General features: G+C 34.6%; 1 protein-coding gene across 4 annotated transcripts in view; it reads right to left on the reverse strand.

The window, feature by feature from the left end:
• KANSL1 (KAT8 regulatory NSL complex subunit 1) overlaps positions 1-18,119 on the reverse strand; it is a 184,125-nt gene that overhangs the window by 19,121 nt on the left and 146,885 nt on the right. For all 4 annotated transcript variants that reach the window (XM_051994909.1, XM_051994910.1, XM_051994911.1 and 1 more), the window contains 3 exons: positions 8,699-8,808; positions 8,063-8,258; positions 1,046-1,223 (listed from right to left, as the gene is read on the reverse strand). In XM_051994909.1, the coding sequence (XP_051850869.1) occupies positions 1,046-1,223; positions 8,063-8,258; positions 8,699-8,808 (484 nt within the window). The remainder of the gene's footprint in view (positions 1-1,045; positions 1,224-8,062; positions 8,259-8,698; positions 8,809-18,119) is intronic.

An 18,119-nucleotide genomic window follows, 5' to 3' on the forward strand; every position in this document is an offset into this window, starting at 1 on the left:
TCACTTAAAGAATAGACAAAAATATTTTTCTTAATACTTCTCACCAATAAATTCTAAGACCTATTTGTCATTTCTGATCTCAAATCTCAAAGCCCAAGTTTCTACTTTTCACCTCTTCTTAACAAAAGTTATGTGGTTTGAGATGAGGTTTAAAACAGGGGAGGGAAAAATTACCTCAGATGTTATCACAGAAGCTATCACAAAGAACCAGCAGCCATTCTATGCGATCTGTAAAGCTGGATCCTTCTTGGCAAAAAAGAACTCTCTGACCACTAAGGAAGAACTATTTTCACGATGCAATAATACTCTCATTACTCAAATTGTTAAAGCAGAGGACAGAAGTACATTTCCTTCTAAAGAGGTTGGATTAGATGATCTTCAAGATTTTTGTCTAAATCAAAGATTCCATGATTCCTTCAGGAACTCCATGAAGAAAGTCATTCTCTGTGCCTTTTGAAATTGAAACTCTGCCAAATTTAAAAGGTATTGTAAGCCTCTGCAGCAGAGCAGACCTTGGCTATTTTTAGGCATAGCTCTGACAAACAAAACCAAGTCAGCTATGCCTCAATCTCTGGGCAAAATGTAAATAGTCTATGTAACAAGGACTGTGTATCTTAAATGGGACATCCCATACTTTCCTATTCATTGGACTTCTCAGCTACATGTACTATTTTTTGATTCTCCTGATTATCTGTTGATTTCCATGACTGAATAATCTTAATGTTGTCTTAATATGCTAAGTACTTAACCAAAGTATAAGCCAAGTCTGACTTCTCTCTACAGCATTTACATGGAAGCAGCCCCCCTCGGATTCCTACTTTTACCTCTTTTACTGAACTGTGGCTATTTTAACTGTATCTGGTACATACAAAAAGCTTTCCTTTCACTGGTTTAAGCATATCTAAAGGAAAACTCCTTTAACTGGACAATAACAGAATGTCTTAATAATGCCTAAATTTAAGTATGAGAGGACTCCTTCCACACCCCACCCTTCCCCTGAAGACAACTTGATCATTAGATTTGATAGTTAAGAAACCCAACTTACCATCTGGGAATGCTAATACAGGATGAACACAAGAGTCCAACTGGGAGAGGCGCTCCAAGAGCGGAGCTTCATACTGGATCTCAGGAGGCATCGTACTACTGCCACTACTTGAACCACCACAGAGCACACAGGAAACATTCACATCACAGCTGCTTCGTAAAGTACTGCTTTTGTGAACCTGCAAAGGGGCAAATAACAACTCTGAGCTCCCAGCAGTAAACCGAGACAATCAGGCATTGTATTTTATTCCTCTTTTTGGTTCATGAGGCAAGGGGTATGTGGGATTTTTTGGCTTTTTTTAGGAGGAAGGGAAGGGAAGAGGGGAGGAACCTAAGGACCACCTTAGAGAGAAATGATAGCAATAGTACTTTGTACTCCCTTCTAAATTTTGAATTTGATCTTAAAGGAGAATGCAAAGTGATAACGAAATCTGTATGACAAAGTACTATTGCTGTCATTTCTCTCTAAGGTAGTGCTGACCTATAAGTCCGACGACCATTAGGTTCTTAAGAGAGACAACTTGAAGGCCTTTTCAAATATATGTAACTTTTGAGTTTTCCATAGCTTTTGTTTGTAAAGTTAACATTCCATATACAACTAGTGTGATGAACTCCACAGGCAAAGGCTTATGATCCAGCTGTCTGTTTTGACACTGATGTAAAATATATTAATTAGCCTTTGTTAAATTGGAGAAATTAGAATACTGGTTATCACTTTGTATTCTCCTTTAAGATCAAATTCAAAATTTAGAAGGGAGTTTCTCTTTACATTCTAATCTAAAAAGATCCCAGATAATCCTCTTACACAAAAATGGCATAAATTCAGAAAGTGTTTAATTGTTATGAACAAAATTCTACTGACTGCTTTATCACAGTTTCCTTGTGTAGACTTCTGCCTCATGAGTAGCTGACGGCATCAGGAGCTAGGCTATGTTACTATTAAATTAAAAAGTCTGGATTTAAATTCTGCCTCTTCCATATTTTACCATGACAGAACAGTTCTCCTTTACTTTCATTTTCCTATGTCAAAAATGAAAATGAATTTGATGATCACTCTAACTTCTAAATGACAAGTTGCTGTAAACATTACCTAGGATTTGTGCAGATGAATTTGAGGGGGCAAAGATAGTGAAGACAGAATAACTATCTTTTTTGGGGGCCAATTTTTTTTTTAATTAATAGCTTTTTATTTTCAAAATACATGCAAAATAGCTTTCAACAATCACCCCTGCAAAACCCTGTGTTCCAATTTTTCTCCCTCTCTTTAGAGAGCAAGTAATCCAGTATTGTTAAACATGTGCAATTCTTCTAAACATATAAAAAAACTACTTTAACAGCTCTGATGAGAAACAGTGTCTGAACTAGGGTGGCAACGATGAGAATAACAATTGGTACTTAAAACACTTCATCTCATTTGATTCTTATTAACACTGAAAGGTTAAGTAGTAGATGGCAAAGAACTTGTTGAACTGATTTGAACTGGAAGCAACAGAGGACAAAGAGATAAGACCTTTAGAGATAGAAGGGACCACACTAAGATTTCAAGACTAAAGACAAGAAGAAAAGTACTGTTAGTAACAAACAAGAAAGTAGGGATATGTTTTTTGGAAGGGGGGGAAAGGATACAGAATATTCGATTTAAATAATATGACAAGTTGAAAAGTACTTGATTGCAACCTACAAAAATGTGTCACTGTCTCATGCCTCCACTATGAAGGACTAAGTTCCTAAAATGAACAACTAAAAGGATACAAATACTGGTAACCTCTAGAAGAGTTTGGGTGTTCAAGGTCTTAATCCTACTCTGTAAATTAGATTCTAAATTAATAGTTCAAAAAAGAATGCTTCATTTATCAAGAGTTTTTGCCTAGAATTTCAGTACTTTTTCTTGATTTTTCACATTTAAAATTCCATCTCCAATGTGTCTGATTATCAGTACTTAAAAGAGTTTCTTAGATGTGAGACTGGCTTAAATAATCATCCTTGAAGCCAAATCTGGCACTCCAACATTCAAATTAAAGGGTTGGTATTGACTTAGCTAAGAATATTCTTCATACCTTTTCTCTACACTGCTGAATAGTTGCATTTATGTGACATTACAAACTGCTTTTTTGGGGGGAGCTCCACAAAACCCTTTAAACACAAACACTCAAAAGACCAAGAATGCCTCTGTGAAGAACTCAGTGATTTCAACCAGTGATTTAAAAAAAATTTTATCTGAAAGTAGAATTCTAATTATTCATCATCACTTCTAAATTCTAGACTTCACAATATTCTTGATAGAGCAACCTTAAGCCTAAGGCTAGAGTTCAATGGCAAAAATGAGGAGTGGATAGGAAAGCAGGGGCAAGTAGCAAGTACTGATGATGGAAAAGAATAAGGTTTGGCACCAAACTTCAGATTCAGGGCAGGTGAGGGAAAGAATATCATCTAGACAACTAGGGAAATCCTAAGTGGGAGCTAGAGTTCAAAGTAAAAAGCTAAATCAAGGAAGGCCAGATACTTATGCTAGTATTGGCGTAGGATAAGAAAATCAGTTTGTATAAGCCTTATCTATCTGTGAGGTAGCTTCTGCCTTCTTACTATGGTCGGGATTAAAAAAAGTCAACACTTCTCAGCACACAATTGGGACAGTGAACCCACTTACATTTTCATGAATAAAGGCAAACCCATCTGGAGGCTGGGCTTTCCAGGATCAGTCATTTATCCCAAAGGACAGGTACTAGATTTGTGCAGAATATGAATCCTATGATAATACCAAAGCATGTACCTCCCAGGAATTCAACTAATTAGATTTCACCAAACACTAATAGTAATTCTAGTGCTTCTACAATGTTGTACCTAACTGTACTACTATCACAATTCAACAAATTAAAATAACTGCCTAAGACTCAAAACTAAAAGATAAATATTTCAGAGTTCTGCCCAACTGTTTTTTCCCCCTCTGTCTCTGTTTCCCTCTATAGGCCAAAAGTTTTATTAGGCCATAGTATGAAAAATTCTGTTCATCATAATGACCTGGTACAACATGGATTTGTCAGCTGAACTGTTTACAATATTCTGAGTTTTATATTTGTAGTATAGGGATTTGTTGTCTAGCAATGTATAAAAGATATGAATTTGCGATGTTTAATGGTAGCCACCAGGTCAGATTTGGCAAGGTATTCAGTAAGTGTTACAATTACACAATTTAGAAAGATGTTGGACAATTTCTACCGTTTCCTTGATGAATGGGTCTCAAGCGGGATGACTTCTTTCAGGTTCTTTGGGTAACCTTGAAGGTGTTTATTGCTACTATTGTGGCTCAAGACCCTGCACCGCTGTACTTTTCATTAATATTCAAAGAGAAGAGTTAATTAGCTTTTCTTGAAGTAATGCTCTCTTTATTTCTATGTTCTCGCTAAAGCTTTCTTCTTCTTCCTCTTCTTTTTTTTGGATATACATTAAAAAAAAAAAAAAAAAAAAAAGAAGGAAAATTGATTGATTGATTGATTTACATTCAGTCTCCATAGTACTCTCTCTGGATATGAATGGTGTTTTTCCACCCAAAGTTTATTGGGATTACCCTGAATCACTGAGAAGAACCAGTCATAGTTGATCATCACATAATCTTGCTCCTCCAAGATTTTCTGATTCTGCTTGTTTCATTCAGCATGGGTTCATGTAAATCTTTGCAGGCCTTTCTAATCAGCTTGGTCACCGTTTCTTATAGAGCAATAATATTCCATTACTTTCATATGCCAAAGTTTTTTCCAATTCCTTGCCACCCCCACCAAAAAAAAAAAAAAAAAAAAAAAGCTGCTACACTTTTTGCACAGGTGGCTCTTTTATGATTTCTTTGGGATTCAGACCCAGTAATGACACTGCTGTACCAAAGAGCATGACAGTTTGATAGCCCTTTGGGCATAATTCCAAATTGCTCTCCAGAATAGTTGGATCAGTTCACAACTCCACCAACAATGTACTCGTGTCAGTTTCCTCACATCCCCTCCAACATATATCATCTTTTCCTGTCATCTTAACCAATTAGATATATTTTAGAAATAAGGACTTCATCAGAAAACACAGGCTATAAAATCTGCCCCAACCCCCAACCCTCTGCTTCCCTTCTCATCTGTGATGTGTTGGTTTTGTTTGTGCCATTTTAAAAAAAATTTTATGAAAAAAAATTATGTAATCAAAGTTATCCATTTTGCATTTCATCTTCTTGCTATAAATTTCTCTATCCTCCAAAGATCTAATGGGCAGACTGTCCCTCTCTTAATTTGCTTATAGTATCATTCTTTAGGTCTAAAACATTTATCCATTTTGATATTATTTTAGTATGTAGTGTGAGATGTAGGACTATGCCTAGTTTCTGACATTATTTTCCCATTTTCCCAGCAATTTTTGTCAAATAGTGAGTTGTTATACTAGAAGCTTGGAATCTTTGGGGTTTATCAAACCATAGATTATTATAGTCATTGACTACTGTTATCATATATATCTTACTCCATTGATCCACCTGGTGGTAGAAGGCCTAGAAAGATTTATATGAACCGATGCTGAATGAAACAAGCAGAATCAGGAAAACATTGTACACAGCAGGATCTGTACATCTGTACTATATGGTTTTGATGACTATTTTTTTATAAGAGTTTTAGGTCTGGTCCTGGTAGGCCACCATCCTTGCATTTTTTTCCCCATTAATTCTTTTAATATTCTTGATCTTCTTCCAGATAAATTTTGTTACTATTTTTTCTAGTTTTGTAAAATAATTTTTGGGAAGTTTAATTGGTATGGCACTGAACAAGTAGACTAATTTAGGTAGAAATGTCATTTTTATTTTATTAACTTGGAAATATCCATGAGAAATTGGTATTTTTCTAATTGTTTAGATCTAATTTTATCTGTATGAAATGTGTTTTGTAATTGTGTTCATATTGTTCCTGGTTTTGTCTGGGCTGCTGCACTTTGTTAGCTAACATATAGAAATGCATATCATATCATTTGCAAATGCAAAGAGTGATTGTTTTACCTCATCAATGCCAATTCCACTTCCTTTAATTTCTTTTTGTTCTTTTCTTATTGCTAAAGCTAACTATATAATAGAAAGTAATAGTGGTGATAATGTGCAAACTTGTTTCATGCCTGATCTTATAGGAAAGCATCCAATTTCTCCCCATTACAAATAATGTTTATTGACGGTTTTAGATAAATGCTTCTTATTTTAAAGTAAACTCCATTTATTCTTATACTCTGTTTTTAACAGAAATTGGTGCTGTATTTTGTCTAAAGTCTTTTCTGTATCTGAGATTATCATATAATTTCTGTTAGGTTTTTTTTTTTTAATTGATATGGTCAATTATGCCAATAGTTTCCATTATATTGAAGCAGCCCTGCATCCCTGGTATAAATTCCAATTGACCATAGTGTATTATCCTGCTGTTGTAGTATGTTGTAATAACCCTAGTGGCTTTTATAGTGTCATACCTAATTGTCCTACCACCACAACTTAACAAATCAAAATAAATTAATTCAAACTAGAAGATAAATCACTTCCAAAATCTGCCCAACTGTTTAACAAACCGAAACCAGCCATCCAGCTAACTTTTAAACTATAAATGCTACATATCAGATTTTCTAATAATTTGAAGCTTTTGAAGCTAGGACAAAGAAAATCATGCACCTTATTGCAAAAGATTACACTTAAAGCTACTATCATACAATTTAAGCTCAACAAGTCCAATCTGAGCCAAAAATAATGGTGTGGTCTAACACCTCTGACAATAAAAAGACTTTAAGGCAATGAGAGTCACCATTAACATTTAAAAAAAAAAAAAAACACAATTCTTTAATGACAGAAAATCTAAACACTACATGATGAACAAACACTACATATCAATTATTTAAGTATAACACATCTTGCCCCTTCCCTTTTAAAACTACTTTTTCTTCTACTAATTTCCATGTTTTTATCAGATACCATTTTTTCAAATTTTTAGACTCAAAACCTTTATTTTACCTTATATATCTCACACACAATAAAAGTACAAGTATCTCTGTACTTCTTGCTTTTCATTGTCTATTATATTGTAATACCTCTGTTTATATTGCTATTCCAGCACCTGATGTTCTATACTCAAGGTACTAAAATTATCTCCCAGTTCTCCCTACTTTAGTCTATCTTATAGCTGAGAAGAAATCAAATTTATAGTGAGTACATTTTATACCAGATTAAAATGTAATTAGGCAAAGTTTGACAAGACAAATAATAACACAATTAAAACTGTTGCTCTCCCCAAAAAACCATCCTCTCTGTCCTGCTTATATTCATACAATTGTGGAAAACACTAAGGACAACAAAAATAACTGTGATTTATTTCACCATACTTGACATTAATGTCTTGTTTTAATGTAGTGTTACTTTTTATTAATTTGCTTTGCACCACTTCCCAACAATTCTCTTAAAAAATGCTTTGATTTTAAAGGTTACCGCTCAAAATTCAGAGAATCAAGTAACATGGTCAAAAAACTGCTAAATTCTTAGTTTCTTTTACTCCTGATCTAAAGATCAACTAAGAAAAAGCAAAACACTCCTAGAGTTTTCTCTTTAAAGATTTTATGAAAAAATTTCATCTAAGAATTTAAAAAACCACCAAAATAATCAAACATTAATTACACTGTTTGAAATGTTTCACAGTTTAAACTTAATTATTGTTTGTACAAGCTCTACTATAAAATTTACAAATCTACAAGTTTCTAAAGTTCAGAATTTCATCATCTTTGTTAATATTAAACAATTTCTGTCTCTTTCTCCATAATAGTATTCATTTCTAAATCTCAGAACTCATCCCTAATCCAGGAAGACATATGCCATCTAAAGTAATAAAAAGAATATCCCAGGAGGCACATTAATTTTCCATTTATTATGTTAAGATACATACTTGCTCCTTCTAATTTTTGCTGAAAAATTATACTCCTCCCTGACTGAGCACTCTCCACCCAGGACAGAAGATCAAAACACACCAGTACTGACCTTCTTAGAGAGGGGCACAATGCTATGAGGCCGAACAAGTCTCCGTTTCTTACAACTCAACACAGGACGTGTTCGGGCTGCTCCACATGGACCATCAGTGGAAGCAGAAACCAGATTCAACCGTTGCTTTTTATGTAGCAGTTCCTCAGCATCAGAACCATCTCCCGTAGTATGGTCTGCCAAACTAGTCTGGAGTCTACATGAGAGAAGAAGTGTTAACATCTCAAAATATTCTTTTTAAACTAAGAGCAACCTATTCATTTTCAACTATACACAAAACAACCATATCTTCAATACAAAACACCACTATTTGGTCACCATGACCATAATTAACAAAGATAAAGGTATAATTAAGTTAGAATATTAATTTGTGGGCTCTGATTCCTCCCTTTTTCTCTCCCCATATTCCCCAGTTAGGGAATTACTAAATTAAAAGAAGACTAGAAGATACAAATAATGGGAACCACAGTATCTGAAGTGGGCAGCATGCAAGATACACATAGCAGAATCTTCAGCCTCTGTAACCATGTAGATGGTTATGGCATGATGTAATCCAACATTTTTAAATGAAGTTTAGTTTACCAGTAAGCTAATTTGACAACTTCCTTTTTGGTGTGTGGAGACATTTAAACTTACGGATTAATAACTCCATTGATTGGTCTCACTATTCCACATGGTTTGGTGGAAACAGTCTCTGAAGTATTGTGGGTACCAAGATTTTCCAGCGGCTGAGATAAGGAATCAATCTGTAGAAGAAGGGGGTAAAAAGTGAGTATGTCTTATCGTTCACTTAATAATCTTTCTACTGTGTTAAGTAAATCATCACAATTCAGGGCAGTTAGAAATTCTAAGACGTTTAGAACATAGAAGATAAGGCTTTTATAGTTTTAAGAAAATATAAATGTTACATCACCCCCATCCTCAACCCCCAAATATCTTAAAGTCTAAAAAGCTACTGCCTTTAAAGAGTCATGATTCTTTAAACAGTCATGGAACAACTCCATGGCTTAAAATTTCAATTTGGTATTGGAATGATAAACTAATTTTGAGTCTCAAAATAAACTAATTTTGAGTCTCAAAATTAGTTTTTTAATTCAACTAGCACCTCACCTTTTACTATATGTTAACAGAAAAATAACACTATGCAATTATTTACTGATATACTGATATATCTTAAGAGAAAAAAATAATTTTAAGGTAATTTTTACTTTATTCAGATAGAATATGGAAAAAATTTGAATTATATTGAATCTTCTCTGTGTAGCTAACTTCCAAATATCCTTCTCTACTTCTTCTCTCTGAACTTAAGCCTATCTTCTCCAAGTAACTATCTTCTAAATATTCCTACGTAGTGCCCCATCATCACCTCAAACTCACTATAAACCAAAATAAACTTCAATTTTTCTTCTAAAACCTGTCTCTTTGTAAACTTTCATAGTTTGATAGAACTATACTACCAGTCACCAAGGTTCAAAAAACTTAATCATGTTTCCCTCTTCTCCATCTTTCCCTAAGTTAGCCTTCAAATTCCATCAGATACCAACTTCTGTCAATTCCGCCTCCTGAAACTATCTCCTTTCTACTTTCAATGTAATTGTCTTACTTCTACAATATAGTCTACTAGATCTCTTTGCTTCCAGTTACCTTCCTTTACAAGGTTATCTTTAACATAATTGCTAAAGTAACCTACCACACAGATCTGATCACATTACTAAACAAATCTACAACAAATTCTATTATCTACTGGGTGAAACACAAATACCTTATACTTTCAAAACTCTTCACATTCTGGCTCCATCCCACCATGTTGTTTCTGATCCACACACTCTACATGCCAGCCCAAATAGACCATCAAATGTTTTCCAATTTCATTCTTCCCTTTGTTTCATTGTGTTTGCTAAAATCAGGCCTCATTCATGTCTTTAAAAGTTTATTATGTAGTGGGTCTTGCCCCATATGGGGTTTCATAACTGAATATGGTTGTTGTAAAACTATGATTTATTATCAGCAAATGTTTGATCTGTATATTATTTTACATATCTATAGTCAGGATCACATAAAAAATTCTCAGGCAAAAATGAATGAAAAAAGGTTAAGAAAGTCAGTATCCTACCAAAGTTATCTCTTAAATGCCAATATGGTATTAAATCATTTCATAACCCATAAACAAATTACTGATATGTGTGTGTGTGTGTGTGTGTGTGTGTGTGTGTGTGTGTGTGTGTGTGTGTGTGTAAAGGTGTGTATATATCCATCCCTAAAAGGCAATTAAAAAACAGTTTATTATGGTCTCTTCTCAATCTATAATAACTAATAATCTTCTCTCTCCAAGATTTAGGTTAGGTGTCTCCTCTCATCGATAGTTCTCTTTTGTCCCTCATAACTGATTTTTATAAATGTGGATTTCCAAATTTCTTCTTCCCTCCAATCCCTTCCCTATCCATTAAGAAAACAAGCTATCTGGCATCAATTACACATGTGAAAACTTTTCCATATTGGTCATGCTAAGGGTGGGAGGTAGGGGAAAAGCAAGGGAAAAAGGGGGTAGGGGAATATGCTTTATCTGCAGAGATGATCAGTTCCTTAAATAGAAATGGACAGCATTTTTTTTTTCTTCACGAGTCCTTTGGAAATTATCATGGATTATTGTACTGATCAGAGTAGCTAAGCCTTTTTGTTACAATCTTGCTGTTATTTGTACACAATATTTCTGATTTTTATGGAAATGTTTTTTGCACAACTTCACATGTGCCTTCTCAATGGAGGAGGAAGGGAAAAAGGGAAAAAAAGAGAATTTGGAGCTCAAAGTTTTAAAAACAAATATTAAAAATTGGTTTACATGTAACTGGAGGAAAATGAGATACTAAATACTGTGCACAATGATCTCAATTCATTTTGTATTAGTTCATATAAATATCTGTTTTTTCATTTCTTATAGAACAATAGCATTCCAATCACAATTATATACCACAATTTGTTCAGCTTTTCCCTTATGGAATCTCCTCAATTTTCAGTTCTTTCATGACAAAAACAAAAACAAAAAACCTGATATAAATATTTTTGTACATATAGATCCTTTTCCTTTTTCTTTGAGACCCACCAGTAGAATTGCTGGGTCCAGAATGCTTGTGCCACTTCACAACTCTACCAATAGTACATTAGTGTCCTTATTTTCCACATTCCCTCCAGCATTTGTTACTTTCCTTTTCTGTCATGTTAATCATTCTGATAGATGTAAGGTGATCTCAGACCTACTCTAATTTATATTTTTCTAATCAATAGTGATTTAGAGTATTTTAAAAAAATGTATTGATAGTTTTTATTTCTTCTCCTATTTATGTCTTTTGACTATTTTATTGAGGTAGATAAACCATTTAACCTTCCTCTCTTGTTGAGAGACTACTAAGTAGTAATGGAAATGACATTGGACTTGGAGTTAAGAAAATTCACATTAAAATACCAACTCAGACAGTTAGGAGCTTTGTAATGGTAGGAAATCAATTAATTTGTGCTTTAAATTGTGCCCTAGTGGTATTTAAGGGGCTTTCCTCCTGGCAAATCTATGTTCTTTTATGAATTATGGTTTTATAAACAGATCACAGACAAGAAAACCTAAAAACACAGTGTCAACTGAAATGTCAGTGTATACCAGCTCTTGCAATGTCTGAAAGATAATAATCTACAGAATATTCTCTCACCAACAACTAAGTACAAGGGATCCTAGCTTTTTTTTTTTTTTTTTTTTGGGGGGGGGAGGGGGGAAGGAGAACAGGACACAGCTTAGAAAGAAAGCACTCTTCTTTACTTCTTCCTATTCGAATTCCTACTTTCCTTCAAAGTTTAGTTCAAGCACTACTGCTTAAAGAAGCCTTTTTTAATCTCCTCAGCATCTAATGTAGAGGACCCCTTTAGTAAAAATTTAAGAACTATTCAATTATAACTTTAATTGACATACAAACACACACACATATCAAGGCAATCAATTATGCTGAAATTTTTATCTATCCATCTATCTATAGTTTAGAGGACCCAAGTTAAAAATCCTATTCCAATGGAATATAAGCTTCTTGAGGACAAGGACTGTTGACTTTTTTTTTTTTTTTAATCTTTGTATTCCCAGGATCTAATACAATGTCTTGAATATAGTACTTAGAGGACATATACTTACTGAACTTAGCAGTGAGTTCTGAAAAGTTGCAACAGTAGCATATTTAACCTCAACATTTAGGGCTTTTGCTTCATTTTGTTTTGTTTTGTTTTTGAAGACAAATGTCTTCCCTGTATTTCACTCTCCCACATATCCTTTATGAGGAAATTTGGGTCTTACACCAAAAGTTAGTCGACCACTACATAGTTAGATGAAGTACAAATGTTAATCCATGTAATCACTTCTAATCAACTGAATTCCCATTGGAAGACACATAGGAAAGTATAGGAAATCCAGAAAAGAGGTAATGAAGTCCTGAACTAAGCTATGGGCTCTATGAAAAGGAGAATAAAAAATATGAAAGATCTTATAGAAGTAGAATTGGCAAGATTTGCCAACTTGTTGGAAGTGATGACAGTTGAAATTAACCCCCACTCCAAAACTCTTGAAAGCACTCCAAACAATTACCCCATAGCAACATATTATAATGATCCATATATATGTCAACACTTCTAAACACTAAGTTTCTTAAAGCTAATAAATCAAACATTATTATCTGTCAACTTTGTGGCAGAGACTATACTTGCTGCTGGGGATACAAATAAAGAATAAAATAACCCCAACTCTCAAGGAACTTAAATCTTTTCGGAGAGACAACTTGTACAAAAAATGTATATATATACACACACACACATATGAATAAATACAAAATTATCACAAGAAAGTTAGAGAGGGAAGGAAAGCGGGATCAGGAAAGGCTGTAGTTTTTGAGCTGTGTCTTAAGAGGGAAAGTCTATGGTTGGAAAGAGGAGGGAGTGAATTTCAGGCAAGGGATACATACAGCTAATACAAAGATGTGAAAACAGTTTAGCTGGAACTCAAAATGTGAAAAGGGAAATGACACAGAATGAATCTGTTTATAATTGAAGACAGATGAAGAAGTTGATGACAAGTTTGGAATGGCAAGGAAAGCTAAGCAGAAAGATAAATAGAGAGCAAATTTAAATTTACTGAGTATAAGAGTGCCGTGGTCAGCACTGTTTAAGAAAAATTATCTTGTCATTTCTGTAGTGAATGAACTTACTATATGAGGAAAAACTAGAGAGAAGGGAAACCAACTAGAAGGTCATTTCCATAGCCCAGGAAAGAGGTGATGGGGGCCTTCCTTAGCTGAAATGCTGCTTATGTGAAAAGAGAGTAGTAGATATGAGGACACAGTGAAGTTCAAGAGACAGAATGGGGTCAGATATAGATCTGGGAATCATCTATGCAGAAATGATAAAAACTCAGAGGAGTGATAAGGTCACCAAGAGAGATAATGTAAAGAGAAAAGAGAGCTCAAGATAGAACATCCATAGTTAGGGGTCATGAAACCATTGCTAAAACAGTGAAGTAATCTAAAAAGTAGTAGTCAAAACAGATTGAAAAAGAAAAATTAGAGATTTTTATTGTACAAGAAAGCACAACTGGAAGGAGAGGGCAGACAACAGTGTTAAATGAAATAGAAAGGTCAAGATGGATCAAGAATGACAAAAGGTCACAGATAAGAAATTATTGGTAATTTCAGTTAAAGTGACAAGATTGGAAGCCAGATTGTCAAGGGCTGAGAAGAACCTGATAGCAGATATATTTGGAGAATCTGGTGATGAAGAGGAAGAATAATTTACTGGTTTTAACCAAGAAGATTTGGAAGAAGAAAAAAATGAAACACAAGTTAAAGAGGCAGCAGATGATTCAGATTCTGATGATAACATAAAAAGAGGAAAACATATGGACTTCATATCAGATTTTGAGATGATGCTGCAGCATAAGAAGAGCATGAGTGGAAAGTGCAGGCGAAATCGTGATGGTGGAACTTTTATTAGTGATGCAGATGATGTAGTTAGTGCCATGATTGTTAAGATGAACGAAGCAGCTGAGGAAGATAGGCAGTTGAACAATCAAAAAAAGCCAGCACTGAAGAAGCTAACTTTGCTACCTACTGTTGTTATGCATCTTAAAAAGCAGGACCTTAAAGAAACTTTTATTGATAGTGGTGTAATGTCTGCCATCAAAGAGTGGCTTTCACCTCTACCAGATAGGAGTTTGCCAGCGCTGAAGATTCGGGAGGAACTGTTAAAGATCCTACAAGAGCTACCTAGTGTGAGCCAGGAGACCCTGAAGCACAGTGGTATTGGACGGGCAGTGATGTATCTTTATAAGCATCCCAAGGAATCCAGACCCAACAAAGACATGGCAGGGAAATTGATCAATGAGTGGTCTCGACCCATCTTTGGCCTCACCTCTAATTACAAAGGGATGACCAGAGAGGAGAGGGAACAGAGAGATCTGGAACAAATGCCTCAGCGTAGACGAATGAACAGTTCTGGTGGTCAGACACCACGAAGAGATCTGGAAAAGGTGTTGACAGGAGAAGAAAAAGCTCTTAGACCTGGAGACCCTGGCTTCTGTGCTCGTGCCAGAGTACCAATGCCCTCCAACAAGGACTATGTTGTCAGACCTAAGTGGAATGTAGAAGTAGAATCATCAAGGTTTCAGGGAACTTCTAAGAAAGGAATCAGTCGATTGGATAAACAGATGCGGAAATTCACAGATATACGGAAAAAGAGCAGGTCTGCTCATGCAGTGAAAATCAGCATTGAAGGCAATAAAATGCCATTGTGACCTTGCTGATCTAAAGCTCTCAGCTCTACTGTGAGAAATGCACCATTGGACTTTTGGGAAAGGATGACATTTTAACTTTTTCTTAGTGTATCTGTAAATTGTTGGTTCAGCTTCTATTGAAGAAGAAACTAGTGGAAAAGTATAAAGAGCTTTTCCTGACAGTTTGGGTGAGGAATGGAAAAGGCTCACAGAACAATAGGAACTAAAGGGATTAGAGGGTTTAGGTCTAGTTAGATCTGTAAATTGCAAACAACTAATGAGTTATAAATCTGTCGAGTATTTTTAGTCTTGGGTATATGTTTTCCCCAAGTAAATACATTTCTCAAATACATAATAGAAATCCACTGGAGTGTTGAAAAAATTTGAGAAACACTCTCTTTACTCACATTTCAGAAACAAAACTAATGCTTTTAAATCAAATGGAATGGAAAATGTAAACCACCATCTGTCCCAAAGTGGTATGGACTTGGCATGTCATAAATACAACTACTGCATAATATGAGATAATAGATATGAAGTGCTACACAATCTTTAGGCACTATGGTTTCAAAGTGGGGAACGAAAAATATGAAACAAAGAATTTTCATAGTCAACAAGCAAATAATGAAGAGATAATGCCAACAGACAAATTAGAAACAATAGAGAGGCACCTTAGCTAATATCACATCATTTTCTACCAAATATAGCATGACATAAAGACTTGAATATCCATTATGAAATAAGCCAAGTTCCAAAACTACTTAATGTTCAGAAAGATATAATTCACCTTCAACTGAGATCTTCTATTTCAGATTCTTGAGGTTAAAACCACAAGAAGAGAGACCAAATTGAATCTATGATACCCTCTTATCTACCCTCCTCCCCCATTACTACTTCAAGCAACAAATGGGAGACCATGTAGAAACTTCAACCTATATACAGGTCATTTGAGTAAGCTCATTTAAACAGGTGAACAGCTAAACCTCTTTCTAAATAACACAATGAAGAAACACTTGAAAAGAGCCTCTCAGCAGGCTATCTATCAAGAGCCCCTTCTAGAACAATCCTAACAAATGGTCATTCTATCTTTTACAGGAAATGAACTCTTACACATCTCCAAAGACAGTAAACTCTTCTTTTGAACATGACTTATGAAGTTTTCTTCAAACCAAAACTAAAATCTGCTCTTCCACTCACTAACCACTATTAGCCTCTTCCTATCACTACTGCTAGACAATCTCTCTTCTAATGTCAATTTTGGTTTGATTTTATCACTCCTTAAAGGGCAACCCTACTCCACATGATAAAAATAAAAACCCAATGTCTATACAACCAAGTTCCATGGATTCAATGGTTCTCTTGATTCCCACATCATTTTTTTCCTACCCTCCAACTTCCTATGTTAGGATATTCTTCTGTCTCTTTAGATTTTTCTATTTGTAAAACCATTCTTTAATTTTTTCCCCCAAGATCACTTGTTCTGAAAATTTGGAAAGCAGAGAAATTTTCTTCTAATATTTTTCCTTGTCTTCTAGAAAAAAATATTTTTGGCTGGGAGATAGGGAAAGAAGAGAATCACACAACCTATTCAATTCACTAAGAAATTTCCCTTGCATTTCATAATACTAAGAAATTGGGATTCAAAGTCCACATCTGCACCTCATTAGCAGGGCACCAAGAGTTAAGTATTCTACTCTTTGCCTCAGGTTCTTCAACTATAAAATGGGGATACTTCCTATTACAAAGTGCTCGAGACAAAAAAGTATGCCAATTTTTCCAAGTGGTTTACAAACATTAAAATATTAAGTAAACATTCACTCTGTCATTATTTTACAAGAGTCTAGTCCCACAGCCACAATGGAGCAAAGTCAGCAATTATTTCACCAAGTTCTCCTAACAGCAAGCCTGATGCTCTATGTAAAAAGCCTGTTAAAGCAGACAGAACTGTACTTTGGAAATTAATGAATATTTTCTGTCCTTCTCAGTTCTGCTCAGCAAAGGCAACCTACAAAGCAAGGGGTAATGAATCTGATGAATGAAGGCACAAGAAATGTTAAATTCACATATTAAAAGCTTAATTAATTATTATCACTTATGTTTTCAAATAATGAATGCTGTGAATATTAAAATTTCCAATAAATTTGGAAAATGAACCTAGGAATTTAAACCTTTCCACTTTCCTCTTCCCAAACCAATACTATTATTTAAACAAATGTTCCCAAAAATTTTATTATGAAAGGTAATTCCCTGTTCATGTCTTCAATCTTGATGACAAAGGACAAAGTTGAGCAGTTAATTAACAAGCACAATATAGATGCTTCTCTAATTCCATCTCACAAACCACCCTTAATCCCCTTCCAAAAGAATTTACTTTCTGGGTTTCTTAGCTATGATCAAAATAGGTTATTGAACAGTTAAATTTAACCTGTAAGAGGGCCAAATTCATAAGCTTAATAAAACACAATGTCAGAACAATATTTGCATTTGCTAATTACATGAAATTACCTTCTTTTTAACTCATGTGCCAGACCTCTAAAGTCAGACTGATTAAAAATAAAAAACCTTTATGCCCTTAATCGCCACCTCAGTCCCTCTGTTAGGCCCCAATGCCAAGCCTCTTTTCATAGAAGAAAGAATCTGGTTCTGAAGAAGTTTTTTCCCTCCTGGTCCATCCAAGATGCAGTGTTACCCTGTACCCTGGTTTTGCTCAAACTGAAAACAGAACGAATGTCATAAAAATCCAGTTCACAAGTGCTTAAAATAAGAACTTATTCAACAGAGCATAATTCTCTTTGAATTCTTGAGATTTCTGAGAAAATAACTACTTTGGTTAGTTCTTAACATCAACAGTGCCTTTCCCCTCTTAAGGATACATAAAGAGAGGAATATGTGGAATTTAACCTTTTAAAGATTTTCTGACTTACAAATTAACAGGGAGCTAGAAGACTTCGATTCTAGACCTCCCTGCCACTGTTTTTGATGTGTCTCAATTTCTCTTGTATAATTAAGGGTGTTAAACTACATTTTCCTCAACTAACTTTGGAGAGCAAAATGGCAATTCTATGTGAAAATCTTAAGAGTTCATTCATTTGTTCTTTCATTCAGTTCAGAGAAAAATGAAATTTAAGATTTTTTTGCAGTTACCAACATTATTATAATAATAGTGTGAAAATAGTATTTTAAAGCTTGGAAAGCACTTCATAAACATACTTATTTTATCCTCACAAAATCCTAGGAGATAGATAGTATCAACACCCTCATTTTACA

Source organism: Antechinus flavipes, chromosome 4 (assembly GCF_016432865.1).
Source record: "Antechinus flavipes isolate AdamAnt ecotype Samford, QLD, Australia chromosome 4, AdamAnt_v2, whole genome shotgun sequence".
NCBI classification, from domain to species: domain Eukaryota; kingdom Metazoa; phylum Chordata; class Mammalia; order Dasyuromorphia; family Dasyuridae; genus Antechinus; species Antechinus flavipes.